Source organism: Rattus norvegicus, chromosome 8 (assembly GCF_021556685.1).
Source record: "Rattus norvegicus strain SHRSP/BbbUtx chromosome 8, alternate assembly SHRSP_T2T, whole genome shotgun sequence".
Lineage (NCBI taxonomy): Eukaryota > Metazoa > Chordata > Mammalia > Rodentia > Muridae > Rattus > Rattus norvegicus.
Genome location: NC_141541.1, coordinates 97,350,597 through 97,369,325, shown reverse-complemented (window position 1 = coordinate 97,369,325; position 18,729 = coordinate 97,350,597). Strand labels below are relative to the sequence as shown.

The following is an 18,729-nucleotide window of genomic DNA, read 5'->3' as shown; positions in this document are numbered from 1 at the left end:
CTGGCAGCAATCTCTCTACCTATCTAGTTCCCAAGGCAGGTTTCCATGCCAGAAACACACATCCCAATTCCTCCGAGGCCCAGTGTCTCCAGCTGCCACACACTTTCTTACACTCAAAGGTCACATAAAAGAACACACAACACAATAACCTTTGACCCAATTGATAAGATATAATTGCCCACCTAAACACACAAAGCCCAGTACACATCCATCCCTTAAGAAAATTAATAACAACCTGTAAATACACAGAATGGAATCTTAACATCAGCTTCCATTTTCTCTCCACGGTGACTACCCTCTATCCCGCCTGTCTCTCTTCTTTCCATTCCATTCTCCTCCTCTTCCTTCCAACTTTTCTCCCTCCCATGCTTCCTTCTCATCCAATGACAGACCTCCTATCCTGTACCTGCCCTCACCTGTACTTTACAAATTAAATGGGGAGAAGGTTCTGGTGAAGTCACCTGAGTCCTGAGTAGTGACTGGGCAGCTGTCCTTGGGGCAGTGGAATTAGCATCAAAATACAGATAACTCCAGGGCAAACCACAACAACTCACCAGTGGGCACAGTGACAGAGAGGTTCCTAAAGGCTTGTCACAAACTGAAGGTCTGGGGCTGGAGAGATAACTCTGCTTTAAAGAGTGTATTTCTGTTCTGGAAGACCTGAGTTCCAGTCTCAGCACCTATCTGTAGTCAGGCGGATCATAACAACCTGTAACCCCCACTCCAAGGGGGATCCCACACCTCTGACTTCTGCACCTACCCTCACACAGTGCACAGGGCCACAGACACACATAAAAACAAATCTTATAAAGAAAAAAAAAAAGACAAACTGAAACCCAGACTGGATAACTTAGTGAGCACCTGCTCCAAAATAAGGCCCTTGCTGTCAAGCCTGACTGGGTGGAGTCCCCAAGAATCACATAGAGAAGAAAAAAACTTGTCCTCTGACCTCCATATGTATAACATGGCACCACGATATACACACAAAGTAAGTAAATGTAATGATGGAGAAAAAAGGTTTATTTTTTTTTTAAGGGAAGGAAGAAGAGGGATCTCAGTGGGAGAGGAAACCCCTAACCTCTCAGAGACTTGTGCCAGGGTAAGAGGATACCCTGAGGGACCCCACCTGTTCAGAGGAGAAATGGCAGGGGATGGGATTGCCAGGAGGGGAGTGGTGAGTGGGATGTAAAGTGAATAATTTTAAAGAATAAATTTAGAAATGGGGTACAGACCCATTCCAAATTCTCAACAGATGAATCTTAAATGGCTGAGAAGCACTTAAATGTTCAGCGTCCTTAGTTACCAGACTAAAATGACTTGGATTTCATCTTATCAAAATGGGTGAAAAAAAACTCAGGTGAAAAAAAAAAAAAAAAAAAAAAAAAAACTCAGGTGAGTTGCAGTTCATCCTGGCGAAGATGAGGAGCAAGGAGGACGCTCCTCTCCTGCTGGTCGGAGTGCAAACTTGTACAGTCTCTCTGCAAATCAGTTTGGTAGTTTTCTTTAAGGTTTTTTTTGTTTTGTTTTGTTTTTTGTTATAGTGTAGATGTATCAAAAGTGATGTCTTGACTGAAATGTAAACTTTCAGATGAAGGAAATTAAAGATTTTCCATCATTCTGTACATGATATAAAGGCAACCCCAACATTTGTTGTCTCTTTTTCTAATAGAAATGACTGCATTAGAAATACAAAACACCTCATGCCCCTTGAGCTTAATGTTTTGAGATCTTACTGAATTGCATGATTTTTGATTATTGGTCAGTCTAGTTTTTTTTCTAAAATAATATTTGCAGTATTATGCAGTATCTGTACCCTCCTTCGTGTAATATTCTGGTTAGAGCCGAGGCATCACACAAGTCTAACTATACATGAACAACCAAGTGGTCAATAGAGTCAAATCTCGTCTATATGTTGTGATATTAAGAAGTGTAACGTATACTATGCCTTTGGGAACAACGGGAGAAAGGCAGGGAACCAGACCGCCTAAGCAAAAAGGCAAAAATTTGAGAATTCGTCTCTGAAAATCTAGAATGATGAAAGAAAGTCGCCTTTGATGGGCATTCTAATCTACTTCTCCCAGTGTTTTTAGATGCATATGACACTGAGTTTTTCTCTTGCAAATGAGCAAGAAGAGGTTTCCAGAAAAGGGAAGCTTTTGACTGTCAGTAAGGACAATTAATTGACATTTTTTTCAAAATTTGTTCCTAATATAAAACCCGCTTAAAAATAAGGAAGTGAAGAAGAGGATGAAATTCACTTTCCTTTTTGCCAGGAAAAAAGTCCTTTCTCCCTGAATGATGAGAGCCCGTTCGGTTTTTTTGGTTTTTGTTGTTGTTGTTGCTATTGTTCTATCCCAGATGGTAAATTATATTTGTTTAGATCAAATAGGGATTCAAGCTTTTGTTGATCAAATCTATCTACTGTGCATCTCTGTGGCTCTGCCTGACACTGCTGTTAGGACCACATGATGGTGCTGGAATCCACTGTGTCCTGAGCGCACGTAAGGGTTCTAGTGAAGGACATAGTGTAAGAAAGTAGGTATGTTATGGAGTTCCTGTGAAGGACCCTAGAGGCTTTCGCCAGCCTTTCACTCACCACCTCAGGTCAAGATTAGGCCAAGTACCAGCTTCTCACCTCAGGTCAAGGCTAGGCCAAGTTCCATTCTCCACCCACAGTTTTTGGGAGGAGCAGGGACATTCTTGAAAAACCACAGAATGTACTGACTGATAGTCACCTGACCCTCCAGTCCCAGATGGAGTTCGAATGCATGTCATATGCTTGCTAGCCAATAGATTCAAAGGTCAATATGCTTAGCCAATAAGTTTAAACTGTAACCTTGCTGATGTAACCTGTACCCCTAAAAAGTATAAAAACTGCTTGTTATAGCCATTCCAGGTCGCCTTCTAGTCACTCGCCACGAGGGACTGATTGAGGGTCGACCCAAACACACTGGAAAAATAAACCTCTTGCTTTCTGTGTCTTACTTAAGCGGGTCTCCCAGTAGTTAAGATTCACTTGGAGCCTTACACTAGGTCTACAGTAGATCCAAGATTCTTACAAGTAATTCTCACAAATATGCAAAGGCAAACTAAAAGCAATAACCACTGTGAGAGTTAAGTGTTCTCGGAGGTGCACGTGGACCACAGAGAAACAAGCAGTCACCCATCTTTTACATTTAATATCATTTTAATATTTAATCACAAAAGAGGACACATTACCATAGAAATACTGGGGAAGCACTAACATACTAGGTTACAGCGTCCTATGATCGTGTGTAGACAGTGGAGAAAAAAGGCCTGACTCTGAGACTGAAAGCTTCTGGATGGTAGCTGTGTATGAGGGAACTCTTGGCTACATCCAGGAAACTCATGCATCCACCCTCACAGTCAAGGAACACGCCAACCCGGCCTGTTGGCTTCTCTATGTAGTGGTGAGATACTGGACACGTAGTGAAGAGACTGTAGTGATTACCCTCCTTGAAGCACACAAGAAGAAATGCACCGCTAGATCCAATCTTTTTGTGGCTCCTCGATAACCAGACATTGCTGCAGACCCCTACAGCCCAGTGCTCACAGTCCTTCAAATCCAGCTCCCAGTAATGTTTCCCAGTGGTGAAGTCCATTGCTCCCCAGGAAGCACGATAGGACCCAGCTGAATCCAGGGATGTGTTTTGATGGCAAGGTCTACTAGTGAACCTTCTGATATCAAAAAATTGGCTCATCTTGCAATTGAGTATGATTAAATTTTGAAAGAAAATTTTCACTGTGGGAAAAGCCAAGATTTTAGTTAAACCAACTATTTACGTTTGTCAGGTAAGAGAGGTTCCTACAGATTTCCTAAGTTTTAAAGCTAGAAAGGCTGAGCCTGGAAGGATAGATATAGCATAGATACATCAAAGTCAAGAAGTTTCCCCAAGAAACAGAGTGAAAACTCTGAAGTAATGAAACACATAGTAGAAACTGCTTTGAAAATCTGTGGAAGCTGCAGAGGTGAAGCCTCAGCACAGCTGTGTTCCAGGCTTTTAATTACACTTGGCCAACAGGAGCTATTTGCAGTCCAGTGAGGACCACTGTGAAGGCTATCCTCCGAGTCTCCATGAAGTTATTGGTTAAATCATGGTTGCTTTCCTCTTATTGTTTTTTCATCCCACTATGCAGATTTGTTCTCAAGATAGATCTAAGCATACATTAGAAGTTGGTTGTTCCCTAGTAGCAATTGTCTGCCTTTAACTAAACCCTAGCTCCTCTTATATCTTTCCCTGTGATGTTACAATGCATAGTTAGATCTCCCAGTGTGATTCACACATTGCCTCGTGTCTTGTCAATTTGTTTTATTTTTATTGCCTATGATAAATGGCTTTGTCGACTTGGTTCTTATATGATCATAGGCTTTCTCACTATATAACGTTGACTGGCATGGGACTCACTGTGTCAACCTGTCTGACCTCAAACTCTTGAGCAATCTTCCCGATTCCATGTTTTTAATACAAGTGTGTGCCACTGTATCTTGTGAATTTTTAATCTATGGCTCATCTGGAGGTTTGTACGTGCTCGGCCCAGGGAGTGGCAGGATTAGAAGGTGTGCCCCTGTTGGAATAGGTATGTTCCTGTGGGCGTGGGCTTAAGACCCTCATCCTAGCTACCTGGAAGTGAGTATTCTGCTAGCAGCCCTCAGATAAAAAGGTAAAACTCTCAGCTTCTCCTGCACCATGCCTGCCTGGATGCTGCCATGTTCCTGCCTTGATGATACTGGGCTGAAGCTCTAAACCTGTAAGCCAGCCCCAATTGAATGTTTTCCTTTATAAGACTTGCATTGGTCATGGTGTCTGTTCACAGCAGTAAGACCCTAACTAAGACACCCTAACTAATACACTTTAAAAAGTCAACCAATAGCTGTGCATGATTATATATGTCTCTAGTTAGAGCATTCAGGAGCCAGAGGCAGGTCGATCTCTGTAAGTCTAAGGCCAGCCTAGTCTACAGAGCCTAGTTCCAGGACAGCTGAGGCTACAAAGAGAAATATCTCCAAAATAAAAAAAAAAGTCAATTGTTAAAATATTTAATGGAAAACATTCAAAAATTTTAATTGCTAATTATACTTAATTTCTATTAAACTGTCCTGTGTGTCTCAATGAACAAAAGATTCTGTTTTTCAACCTGAATCACATACATCAAGCTGGTATTCATTTATGTTTGTTAAATGATCACGTGCCTAAATATAATTATAGTGTGACTTAACTCGACATATCTTTCTAGGAAGTTAAAATATTCATTGTGCAAAGGTTGTCTCACTGTTGAAGGTTATGTCTCTGGTCATTATATCAGTACTGACACTCACCTTTGAAGAAACTGAACCTTGCAGTCAACCCAGCATTGGGATGGGCACTGAGTTCTGGTTTCATAACCTGCGGCATGCCCAGCTGCACTAACTCACATCTGCAAGGAGAAGACATTGGTCAGCTTGTGCTAAAGATATCATCCCATTGATGAGACATCTTCACTCCAAGTTTAGTAAAAGGCTCAGGGGTTAAAACCCTTGCCACACAACCTGACAACTTCAGTTCAATCCCAGGAACCCATGGTGTAAGGAGAGGTCTGGTTTCTGAGAGTTGTCCTCTGCTATGCACACATGTGCGCTCACATAGACAGATATTCATAACAAATCAAATTAATAAAAATAAACACTTTCACACAATCTCACACAAAGGATTTTCTGATATTACTGAGACCCCAAGATCAGGAGACAGGGTAGTTCCCTCCTAGATGCTCTTTCTGAAGCCCTTCCTGCTACCAACCTCTTGTCTCCATGTTCCTGCCCCTCTCTTCTACCACCAGGATAACACAGCCCATGGGCCTCAAGGATTAGGATTTAAACAACACATTTTAGCTCAAGCCCATTACATATAATTCCTTTATTCATAGGGAGGAAGAAGGGACACTAGTAAAGGTGAACAGGAGTCACATCCATGAAAACAATCCCAAACACATCATCCATAAACAATCGAGTATTTTCTATATAAAGTATATCTGTCCTTTGCTAAGAGGGCTTGTTCAGTCTTGTACCATAGTTCAGGGTATCTTGGCTTACGCTGAGAACTGAACTCACCTTCTAAACAGGTCATCCAAACCCTGCAAGCAAAACAAGAAAAGCTTTAAAGTTCAGATAATTGTCAGTCGTTACCACACCAATTCACCCTGCAAATTTATTTTCATGTCCCAGGGTAATGCCAATGAACTGGATTAGTACAATGGAATTCTTAACGAAATCAGGCTATGAGAATATTTGAGAAGCATATGGGTAGGACTTAGACAGTGCTTTGTAACACCCAGCTGTCTGCAAAGAGGACTTTCTTTGATCTTGTACACAAAGCATGGGAATACTTTCATTAAGGGTACTTCAAAATGGGAGGCCTAAACCCTACATGGTGCCTCATATCTGTAACTCTAGAATTTCGGGTTTAGGTCTCAGGAATCCTGTGAGTCCAAGGCCATTGTGCACCACAAAAGAACATGTATCCAATCTCTATCTCCCAAAGAACGCTCAAAAACAGATTCCAAACAGAAAAAGCCAATGGAGGATTACTTTAAAACAGTGCATAATTATGGAAGGAAATGGCTACAGTGGTGCTTACAGGAGCAGGCCTTGACAATAAGAGGGAGAGCCAGTAATATGATCTGTCTATTCTATTTCTTAGAACCATTAAAAATAGCATTAGGTAAACTCTAGAACCACCCTGTTAGTGTGTCTCTTGTCTTTGTGTGCCTCATATCTTTAAATGTATCAATTTTAAATTATATATAAGAGAATTTTAATAACCAGTTAAATTATGTATATGTATAAGTGAATTTTAGTATCCAGTCTCCTTCCCTTTTTAGTTTTAAAATATAATTTTTTTACATCTTTTTTTGAAAAAAAAAACAGTGCATAATTAATATCCAAGTAGAGGTAAAAATGGAGTGTTTGGTAACAGGAATCCCTTGATTTGGGGTTTCAAAGAAGCAAGCTACAAACAAAAAAAAATGAGGAAATGCTCAATGGAGATCTACAATGTCAACAACAGGCTTGTTCTCTTTAGGTTACTACAGAAATTATCTCCCCAGATTTTTCTTAGAAAGGAAATCCTGATACTAAGCAGTGGGAATATAGAAAGAGATCTCAGACATAACAGTCACAGGTGTGGATCCAGGTAATAAAGCTGTTTCAAGTACTCCTGTGGGCTCACCTGCTGCAGCACCTCATATGGCTTCTGGGACATTGTCATAAGCTCCTGATACACTTTCATTAGTTGACTCCTCTTGTGGACCATCATGGCTTCACTTTTCCTGAGCTCCTCTAAATTAGTGTTGCCTTGATTTTTCATACACTCTATATGTTGCGCCTCTTCTTCATCAAGGGATGGATATAGTTTCCTATACTCTGTCCTGATCATCTCCTCCCGTAGGGTCACGTAGTCCTGAAGGAAAGTGGACATACTAGATCACATGTGAAGAGTATTTGACTCTCTCCACTGAGTCTTTCCATGTTTAAATTCACCTACAGGATCCTGTCAGGGTGCTGCACACACTGATTTACTGATCCCACTTTTCAGAAGATGTAGACTCTTGGAATTTACACATTTCTTCTTTATTAATAGCTGAAGCAAACAGACACATCCTTTTCTTTTACCATTTTCATCTATTAAATGAGATCCTGAGATATCTGGGGAAAAGTGTTGGATTGTTCACTCAAAATGCAATTCTGCACATAGTAACTCAAGTTCTGAGTGGAGTCATGGAGTCTGATGCACTGTGCTGAACCCGCAAGGAAATCACCCAATAATATCAAACTTCTCTGCCGCACAGTCAGGCCATTCTCTCTGTGTTCAAATTGTATTTTGTCCTTAGAATTTAAGGTTAACAGAAAAGGATTTCCTAGTATCGCATCCCATGCATGATCCTCAAACTGTGAATGACCAAGTTTGCAAAATGTACACCTCTGGTGGATTTGACACATCAGTCTCATACTCACCATCCACTGATCAGTCATTGTCTTCTCTGCCTCTAGATTCTCCTGAAGTTCTTGGATCTTCTTCAATAAAGATTCCATTTGCTTTAGAAGTTTCTCCTGTACAAAATAAATAAATAAATAAATAAATAAATAAATAAATAAATAAATAAATATCATCCTTAGAAGCCACTACCCAAAGAATATACATGGACTGACCCTGGGCTCCAACTGCATAGGTAGCAATGAATAGCCTAGTAAGGGCACCAATGGAAGGGGAAGCCCTTGGTGCTGCCAAGGCTGGACCCGTAGTGAACAGAATTGTTGGGGGGGGGCAGTAATGGGAGGATGGGGAGGGGAACACCCATATAGAAGGGAAGGGGAAGGGGTTAGGGGGATGTTGGCCTGGAAACTGAGAAAGGGAATAACAATTGAAATGTAAATAATACTCAATTTAATAAAGATGGAGAAAAAATAAAAATAAAAACCATCCTTAGATAAATAATGAGTCTGGTGGACAGACTCTAGCACTAAACACAATTACTTTAGAGAGGGTAGAAGGATCAGAATGTTGTTTCCATTTTACTTTTAGTTAACTATGGAACTTTAGATTTCAGATCATTACTGAACTACAACCTCTCTGTGCTCAAGTAAAGTGATGAACTGTAGTTGACTATTGTCTGGAGAATCGACATCTGATTGGGATACCCAGACTCTAACCAGCTAATTCCAATGCACTTTTAGTGTTTTAGTCTCATGTCAACAGCACTTTTTAAACATGTAAATTTATGACAATTATACTTTTCAGCAACATGATCATAATGAACCATGAAACTAGAAATGATATTTACTGGTATGGGTCTCTCAAGAGATGTTTACATTTTGTAGTCATTCTTTCTTCATTCGCTGTTTAAAAACACAATGGCTTCATAAGAATTGGGACCAGAATCTTCCTGTGGTCTGCTAAGCCTCCCTCTCTCAAGCTCTCATCCTATTTTTTCAGAAACATCACTTACCATTTGCTTCAAAACAGCTTCTTCAATGTGGCAGTGTCTGTGACCTCTGTGCTCCTGGGATTTAGAACACAACTGACAGAGAAGAACCCTGTTCTCATCACAGAAGATCGTCTTTCTCTCTTTGTGGGTCATGCACTTGTGCTCCTCAGAACTCAAATACTTCTTGATCCTTTCTTTCCTGACAATAGATATCAGCTTCTTCCCAGGAATAGCAGTTCTGAAATTCGGTTTGGATGGATGCCTACACAGGGGGCAGTGGATAGGGATTTGGGTGTCTGCTGAAAAAAGGAGGAGACAGGCCCTGCAGAAGGGGTGGCCACACCTTGTCAGGACTAGGTCCGTAAAGATGCCCAGGCAGATGAAGCAGGTAAGTATTTCCTGGGAGGCTTGTAAATTATCTGACTCCATTTTTCTGAGGGGGAAAAAAGAATTATTATTATTATTGGACCAGAAAGGAGCAAGAGGCTGGACAAAAATTGGTTAAACTTGTGATTTAAGTTCTGATTATGGCAATACAGGCTTTTCTCTTTTTTTCTATGACCAAGAACGGACAGACAGATTGCCTGATGTGATGCAGCAATAGATCCTACATCTGCATTCCTCCTGGAGACGTCAGCCCCAAATTGGTATGTTTTTTAAGGCCAAAGACATTCTTCAATGTTATAGAAGAAAATCACACATACAGAGAGAAGAGAGAGAGAGAGAGAGAGAGAGAGAGAGAGAGAGAGAGAGAGAGAGATCCTTCTTCTCCACTGGCCTTTCACTGCAGACATGTTAGTAAAACAGCTCCTTCATTTGTTTTCTATCCAAGAAAATACACCCTACTTCACACTTTTCTCTACTAAATATTTTTGTTTGGTATCTGACTTTTAGTTTCTTACTATTCAGATTATTATTCCACTGTCCCACCCCTTGAATCTTCATAGGCAATATCATTCACTTCTTTCTGCTACAAAATACCTCAAAGAATCAGAATTTATTCTGTCTTCTATTTCAAGGATATCATGGTGGGGAAGAAATGGTGGCAGGAGCTCAAGGCAGCGGATCTCATGACTTCCAAAACCAGGAAGCAGAAAGCAAGGAGAGCTCGCTGCTCATCTTCTTCTCTTCCCCTTTTTCTTCAGTTGGAACCCTCAACCCATGGGGCTGGTGGAACGATCTCTCCAACATTTAGTGTGGATATTCCCAACTGAAGTGAATGTAACCCGATAGCTTTTCACAGATTATCAGTTGTTACTACATCAATTCTACCTCCCCTCAAGTTGAATACTAGAGGAATTCTTTGCAGACACTTGTTTGCCTCCCCAAAACACAATTCCTGCCTTGAGTTTGTGGGAGGAAATCTTGAGGCATAAATGAAGCTCTCATGCATGTCTATGTGAGACTTGGCCATCTAACCAACAGGTGCCCATTGCCCATCTCTTTTAACTTTACACAAAGAAATAATCTTGGTTTGATTTAAGCAAATTTTGTCAAAATAATTAAGCTTCTGCAGTTTGACCCAAATGGAGTCAAATGCCTCTAGCTGGTGGTCTTGTGTATTTCAAAATCCAATACTCACTATCGACAATTAGATTAGCAAAGACATTGGAATTTTAATGCCACCTTCCTTAATTTAGCTAATGGTCATGTTTTCCTTTGGCATTTTTTTTCTGTACCCTAGACATTTTACTACAAAGCAAGTACACAAAAATAACCCAGATCAAACACAGAAATGAAAAATTGTATCAGATTTTAACCAGAATGTACTCGTATGAATAAAAGAGAGTGATTAGTTTTCTCTACTTTAATTACATGTAGACTCCTAACCTAACAAACCAAACTAGAATTGGCAGGAATAGTCAATTCTACCAACTTGGTATATTCAAGTACCCATTTATACTGTGACATCTTCCTTCCTATAATTTACAACAGAAGAAATAATAAGATTCTTTTGCTGAAATTGAGTTTTTACTTCTATGCTTTCCTAAATATTTTTAAATCCTGATAGATTTTTAAACCATTGAGAGTATTTGTTAAGAATAGAACACTTTTGAATGTTTTAAAATTTAAACAAAACACAAAATTGAAAAGTATCTTGAAACTATCTCTCAGTACAATTCATCAGATCAACTAAAATGTGCATAATGATAAATTTAAAATAAACCCACATTATATACCAAGAAAGAATTCCAAATGGAAACTGAATAGCAAAATATAACTTCTAAGCAAACACCTGTTTGTATTTAATTAAAAATAGGAACTACAGAAGAATTTTCGCTTGTAAATTGTGCAATTACCCAAGTAATTATCCTCATGCCCAGCAGTGCTTGGTAGGGGTGCAATACTAACTCAGCTTTGAGATCAGATCCTCAGATCTAGCAATGTCTGGACCAGAAGGTTGGAAACACGCTGTGTCTGATCTGGAGAAGAAAGAATATGCCGGACCCGAGACTGTGCTTATATAGTCTCTAAAGATCATGCCCACTTTTTCCCATGGTTGTTTTTACCAGTGCTTCCTATAGGTGAGCTACTATAAGTGGGATTTGTCTAAATGGATGAAAGATTGAACACCTTGGCCAATCTCCACAAGCAAATCTCCAAAGAATTTCCTGAATCACTGTTTAGCTGGGTGTAGTAGCTCACACCTTTACCCAAAATCCAAAGAATTAGAATGCTGAAGCAGGAGGAGTTTTAGTTCAAGGCCTGCTTAGGATATGCAGTGAGAACTTTTCTAAAGAAAAAAAGATTAGTAATTTTACAACAATGTTTTACCGTAACTACATATTGCACGATGTGCTTATACTTTGGTTTTGATAGGTTAACAGATGGTGACGCCATTAATCTCTGATTCTAGCAAATATCAACACTAAAAATCTTTTTTAGTTCTTTGGAGAATTTTTTACAACTTCTTCTGCTCATATTGATCTCAACTGCTACTTCTCCCAAGTCCATACCCCCTTTCCTTTATCCACTCAACTTTCTGTTCTAAAAGAAAAAAAAAATGCACGAATCTCCCTCAATTTACTTTTAACTGTGGGGTTGGGGATTTAGCTCAGTGGTAGAGTGCTTGCCTAGGAAGCGCAAGGCCCTGGGTTCGGTCCCCAGCTCCGAAAAAAAGAACCAAAAAAAAAAAAAAAAAAAAGAAAAGAAATAGAAGGGACTACTGGGATAATTGATGCTGGTTAGCTGGAGCTAAGAAATTAGCAGTGATTAAGAAGAGACCAGCATCACTGAGGTGAAATCTTCTAGGAAGTGTTTTCTGAGAGCACAAAGAGGCTGTGTTCCAGAGATGGCCAAGGTTGTACCTCATGCTGCAGCTGTACTTGGCAATGTGTAAGAGTCACCCAGGTGGTACTGGTTTTGAAGGCTTGAAGGGTCATGGAGAGCAGCTGAGGCTTGGCACTGTGAGAGGTTAGGAAAGGCCATTGGTGAAGGTGCAGCCTCAGTTGCAATTGACAGCCCAGGACTAAAGGAGTCATGCAAAGAAGTTGAGGCTGGGCACCATGAAGAGAGCCTATGAAAGGCTATTGGTGAAGCCTAGTTGCAGTTAAAGACTCCAGTGTATTATAGATGCCAATACCATGGAAGGACCACCAAGACCAGCAGCAGCAGTGGGGTAGAGTCAAGCAGAGCACAGAGAGCTACAGAAGGCAGAGCTGGAGATGGGACCCAAGCCCTGTGGAGGAGCCCAAAAGATCATATGTGGATATCAGACATTGGAATGAGAAGCTGAGAAGTTGCCTCGAATACCCCAAGATGTTAGAGATGTCAGAGCCTTGGGGTACCTGCTGAGGAAAGCTGCCTACAGAGTAGAACCAGTCCAAGAGAATGAAGTTTGTTGCTTCTGAATGCTAGATCTGCCAACAGCAGTCATCAAGGATGAAAGCAGTTGGACATATGAAGAATGCTTTGATATCAGACATGGAGACATAGAATTTGGAGTTTGATTAGCTGGCTTTCTGTCTTGCTTTGGCCCAGTATTTTTAACTTTATACGTGATTACTGTTAAGAGACTGCTTGAATCTTAAAAGAGACTTTGAACTTTGAGACTCTCCTTCTAGGCATGTGGGAACCTATCTGCTCCTTCCTTTGGATGAAGATGTAGAACTCTAAGCTCCTCCAAACATGCCTGCCTGGATGCTGCCATGCTTGATAATGGACTGAACCTCTGAAACTGTAAGGCAGCCCCAATTATATGTTGTACCTATAAGAGTTGTCTTGGTCACAGCAATGGAAACCCCAACTAAGATACTAAGCATATGACTGGTTGGTTGGTTTGGTTTGGTTTTGAGATAAGGTCTCACAATGTGGCCTTGGCTGGCCTGGAATTCACCTGCTGTGTAGACCTGGGTGGCCTCAAACTCATAGAAAGCAGCCTGCCTTTGTCTCTTTGGTGCTGGGATTATAGCAGTGTGCCATCATGCCCATCTTAATTGTCTTTTTGAAGGACACAAATGTGTGACAACCACTACGTCTATTCCAGTCTTATTATGCAAGTAAATGAGGAATATCCCTAAGATAAAGACATCAGTTAAGTTTTCTGTGACTAACACCAAATATACCCCAAGTGAGGGTAGAGCTTGAATCACAAAAGTGAGCACTCTTATAGCTAGGTACAGAGCACCACAGGAGTGATTATCAGACCTGAAATAGTCCAGCTCTGTGGTTGTCAGAACTAGGGAGATGAGGGAACAAAAGATTAATATATAATTGAAGTTCAGAAAGTCCCATTTAAGATTGGTCTTAAAGCAGGATCCTCTTTTTGTCCCAGTAGGTCACCCCACATCCATATATGGGCACTACATTGATTGGACACTGGATTTGAAAACATAAATAATTTAGGAAAGAAGACAAGAAGTTGGGAGGAACACTGGAGGGGATGTAAGGTTGGAAGGGCCTTCTAAATAGAGATGAACAAGGAAAAGTTGGAGGAAGGAAAGAGGAACCTGAAGAGGATAGATTCCACAAGATCAACAGTGTCAACTAACCTGGACCCTTGGGGGCTCCCAGAGACTGAACCACCAACCAAAGAGCATGCATGGGCTCCACCAAACCCCTCCCACTCCCACCGCACATATCTAGCAGATGTTCAGCTTGGTCTTCATGTTGGGGCCTGAAACAACTAAAGCAGAGGTTGACCTTGACTCTGTTGCCTGCCTGAGAATCCTGTTGCCCTAACTGGACTGCCTTGTCTGGTTTCAGTGGGAGAGGATCCCTACAGTGACTTGATGTGCCAGGGCAGGGAGATAACCAAGGGAAGGCCTCCACCTCTCAGAGGAGAAGTGGAGCGGGGAATAGAAAGAGAGACTGTGTGAGGGAGGAGACCAGAAGTGGGGGGAGTGATTTGGATATAAAGAGAAGAAAGTATATTTTTTAAAATAAAGGGAAAAAAAGGTCTTCCATAAACAAAGCTAGATACGTGCCCATAGAGAGCATTCTCAAGACTTCTTCAAGATTTAAGAACTGTAGTAGAAATGTCAGGCTCCTGTGTCCCAGAACTGGAACATGAATTCCATTTGTTTCCCTTCTGGCAAATGTTTCTGGCTGGCTCTCATGTTTTCAAAAGTTACAACAAAATATAGTTTGTTAATTTGTTTGTTTGTTCCCCTTGAAGACAATTCTTAAATTGGATTATCTGAAAAACAGACTTTTTTATTTACAACCCAAACACTGCCCCTCCTCCCAGTCCCCTCCCTGGGTATGCCCCAACCCTGTCTCTACCAGTTAGATGCATTCTCTCCTACAGCAGCCAGGCAAGGCAGCCCTGTTGGGACTGGATTCCAAAGAGAGTCTACAGCTTTAGGGACAGCTCCCTCTCCCAATTGTTAGGGGAGCCATATGGAGACTAAGCTGCACATCTGCTACCCATGAACCAGGGCCTGCGACCAGCCTGTGCGTGCTCCTTGGCTGGTGGCTCAGTCTATGCGACCTTCCAAAGGTCCAGATTAGTTGACTCTGTTGGTCTTCCCTTTAGGGCCTTCAATCCTTCCACTAACTCCTTCATAAGATCCCCAACCTCCTTCCTATGTTTGCCTTTGTGAACCTGCATCTGTTTTAGTCAGCTGCTGGGTACAGTCTCTCAGAGGACAGTTGTGCTAGGCTCCATCTGCAAGCATAACAGAGTAGCATTAGTGGTTTCAGTAAACGGTGCTTACCTGTGGGATGGGTCTCAGGTTGAGCAGTCATAGGTTGACCATTCCCTCAGTCTCTGCGCCATCTTTGTCCATGCATTTCTTTTAGACAGGACAAACTGTTGAGTCAAAAGTTTTATGAGTGGGTTGTTGTTCTTATTCCTCCACTAGGGATCCTGCCTGGCTACAGGAGGTGGCTTCTTCTGGTTTAATGACCCCACTATTAGACATCTAGGCTAAGGTCACCTGCATTGACTCCTGGGAGCCTTCCCTATCTGAGTTCTCTGGCACTTCCTAGAGATTTCCCCACAACCCCCTTTTATTTTGATTTTGTTAATCTGGGTTTTTTCTCTGTGTCTTTTATTTAATTTGAATGAGGGTTTGCAATCTTACTGATTTTCTCAAGGAACCAACAAAGCGTTCCCTTGGTTACTATTTTATTGATTTCACTCAGTTTATTTCTTGCCATGTGCTCCTTTTTAGTGTGATTTCTTCTTTTTGTTCTAGAGCGTCTAGCTGTGCTGTTCAGTTGCTAGTATAAGATTTCTCTAGCTCTGTTTTTGTTTTGTGAAGACAGGGTTTCTCTGTCTAGACTTGGCTGTCCTGGAACTGGAACTAGATCTGTAAACTAGGCTGGCCTTGAACTCAGAAACCCACCTGCCTCTGCCTCCCAAGTGACAGGATTAAAGGTGTGAGACTCCACCACCTGGCTTCTTTCTAGTTGTTTTTTGGAGGCACTTGGTGCTATGAGCTTGACCTTTAAAATTTCCCCTCTATCATGTCTCATAATCTGGGGTATGTTGTCTATTCATTTCTAGCCAACTCTAGAGGGTTTTAATTTCTTTACTTCTATCTTCAAGTAGTAGTAAGTTGTACAGTTTCCATGTGTTTGTGATCTTTGTTGTTTCTTTTGTAGTTGATAGCAAACTTTATTCTGCAGTGGCCTCATAGGATACTCTGAGTTATTTCAATTTTCTTGTATCTGTTGAGACTTGTTTTGTGTCCAAGAATGTGGTCAATTTTGGAGTAAGTTCTATGAGGTGCAGAGAATGTATATTTGTTTGTGTTTGGGAAAAAAATGTTTAAATGTCTACTAGGTCCACTTGGTTTATGATGTCAAATAGCATTTCTTTGAATACTCTTGGTCTGAATTACTTGTCTATTGGTAAGAGTGGGATATTGAAGTCATCCATATCAGTATATGAGGGTCAGCATGTGGTTTAAGCTGCAGTGGTTCTTTTACAAACTTGGATGCCCTTGTATTTGGGGCACAGTTATTAAGAATTCAAATTTGGGGCTGGAGAGATGGCTCCCAGGTTACAAACACTGGCTATTCTTCCAGAGGACCCAGGTACAATTCACAGCACCTACATAGCACCTCACAACTGTCAGTAATTCTAGTTCTAGAAGACCTGGCATCTTCATGGGGACATAAAGCCAGGTAAAACACAAATGCACATAAAAAAATTGAAATGTCATCTTAGTTACTCCCTCTCTGCTCTGATTAGTTTTGGTTCAAAGTCTATTTTGTTAGATATACTGGCTGCATATGCTTGCTTGTTAGTTCCAGTTACTTGGAATATCTTTGCCAACCCTCCTCCAAGGTGAAGTCTAGCCTTGATAAGGTATTCTTCATAGATACAAAAACAGGATTGATCCTGTTTTAGCATCTATTCTCTTAGTCCTTCTCTTTTTACTGGGGAATTGAGATCATTGATGTTGAGAGATATCAATGAATAGTTTGTTGATTCCTGTTTGTTTGTGGTAGTGGTGGTAAAGGTAGCTCTCTCTCTCTCTCTCTCTCTCTCTCTCTCTCTCTCTCTGTGTGTGTGTGTGTGTGTGTGTGTGTGTGTGTGTGTCCTCTTTTGACTTACAAGTCCCGTCTGTAGGGCTGGATTTGTAGATATTGCATATGTATGGATTTATCATGGAATCTCACATTTTCTCCATCTATTTTGCTAGATGCTGGGTATGGTGGCCAATGCCTTTAATCTCAGAAATAGGGAGGTAGAGGCAGTTGGATCTCTGAAGTAAGGCCACCTTCTTAAACAAAGTTCCAGGACAGCCAGGACTACACAGAGAAACCCTGTCTTGAAATGAAAAGAATAGAATTTTGCTCAATATAGTAGTCCAGACTGTCATCTGAGGTGTCTTAAGAGTTTGTAGAACATTTGTTCAGAACCCTCTGTCTTCCAGAGTCTCCATGGAGCAGTCAGGTGTTATGTCAATAGGTCTACCATTACATGTTCTTTAGTCTTTTGTTCCTTGCAGCATTTAGTGTTCTTTCTTTGCTCTGTACATTTAATGTTTTGATTATAACTTCTGGAGAATTTCTTTTCTGATCCAGTCTAGTTGGTGTACTCTATGCTTCTTATACTTTGATAGGCATCTCATTCTTTAGCTTAGGCAAATTTTCCTGTATGATTTTGTTATTGTATGATTCGGCTTTTGAGTATTTTATTGAGAATCTTTACATCAATGTTCATAAGGGAAATTGGTCTTGAATTTTCTCTTTGTTGGATCTTTGTGTGGTTTTGGTATCAGGATGACTGTGTAATCATAGAATGAGTTTGGCAGCGTTCCTTTGGTTTCTATTTTGTGAAACAGTTTGGGCAATGTTGGTAACACCTCTTGTTTGAAAAGGTGGTTGAATTCTTTGCTTAAACCATCTGGCCCTGGACTTTTTTGAAATTTAATGATTGCTTTTGTTTCCTTGAGGGTTGTAGGGCTTTTAAATTTATTTACCTGATCTTGAATTAGCTTTGGTAAGTGGAATCTCTCAAGAAAAATCGTCCATTTCATTTAGATTTTCCAACTGTGTGGAGTACAGGCTTTTGATGTGAAAACTAATGATTCTTTGGACTTCCTCCCTGACTGGTGTTATATCCCCCTTTTTGTTTCTGAGTTTCTTTAGATATCCTCACCTTCTTATATTCTGTTTGGATAAGAGTTTGTGCTCTTATTTTCCCAAGAACCTTGTCTTTCTTCATTGATTTCCTTGTTTTGATCTGTTTCCCTTTCATTAATTTCAGCTCATGGTATGATTATTTTCTGCCCTCTATTTCTCCATCTACTTTTCTTGGGTGCTTTTTGGTTTGTTGTTGATCTAGAACTTTCAAGTGTTCTATTAAGTTGCTAGTATAAGGTCTCTCAAATTATTGTATTTAGGCATTCAGTGCTATGAATTTTGCTCATAGGATCACTTTCCTTATGTCCCAATTTTTGGCAGGTTGTGCATTCATTTTCTAGGAAGTCTTTAATTTCTTTATTACATCCTTGACTCAGTGTCATTCAGTAGAGAGTTGGTCGGTTACCATACATTCATAGGCTTTCAGTTGTATCTGTTACTGTCAAAATCCACTTTTCATCCATGATGTTCTGATAAGAAAACGGGGCTTATTTCAATTTTCTTGGATCTGTTGAAACTAGCTTTGTGACAGAGTACGTGGACAATTTTGGAGAAGGTTCTGTGAGGTGCTGAGAAGATATATTCTTTTGTGTTTGTGCAAAGTGTTTTGTAAATATGTCAGAACCTCTGTTAGCTCCAGTCTTTCTGTTTAATTTTTGTTGGTGAGAGTGGGGTCCTGAAGTCTCCTACTATCAGTGTGGGAGGTTG

The 18,729-nt window shown here is 40.6% G+C and overlaps 1 protein-coding gene across 2 annotated transcripts; it reads right to left on the bottom strand.

Moving 5' to 3' along the window:
• Positions 1 to 3,166: 3,166 nt before the first annotated feature.
• Positions 3,167 to 15,232, bottom strand: Trim43a (tripartite motif-containing 43A). 2 transcript variants are annotated; one of them, XM_087561227.1, is made up of 7 exons: positions 15,138 to 15,232; positions 9,001 to 9,412; positions 8,009 to 8,104; positions 7,224 to 7,454; positions 6,107 to 6,129; positions 5,339 to 5,436; positions 3,167 to 3,763 (listed from the first exon to the last, which is right to left on the bottom strand). In XM_087561227.1, exons 2-7 carry the CDS (start codon positions 9,406 to 9,408, stop codon positions 3,264 to 3,266), a joined length of 1,356 nt encoding a protein of 451 aa, XP_087417353.1. In that variant the 5' UTR covers positions 9,409 to 9,412; positions 15,138 to 15,232; the 3' UTR covers positions 3,167 to 3,263.
• Positions 15,233 to 18,729: the final 3,497 nt, after the last annotated feature.

Bases quoted from the DNA above. Each gene is read 5' to 3' on its own strand.
- Trim43a (XM_087561227.1), bottom strand. From the start codon at position 9,408: ATGGAGTCAGATAATTTACAAGCCTCCCAGGAAATACTTACCTGCTTC. The intron at 5,437-6,106 runs GTGAGTTCAGTT...TTCTCCTTGCAG, and splicing joins TTGGATGACCTGTTTAGAAG to ATGTGAGTTAGTGCAGCTGG. The intron at 3,764-5,338 runs GTGAGTGTCAGT...CTTTTCCCACAG, and splicing joins AAGGTTCAGTTTCTTCAAAG to TGAAAATTTTCTTTCAAAAT.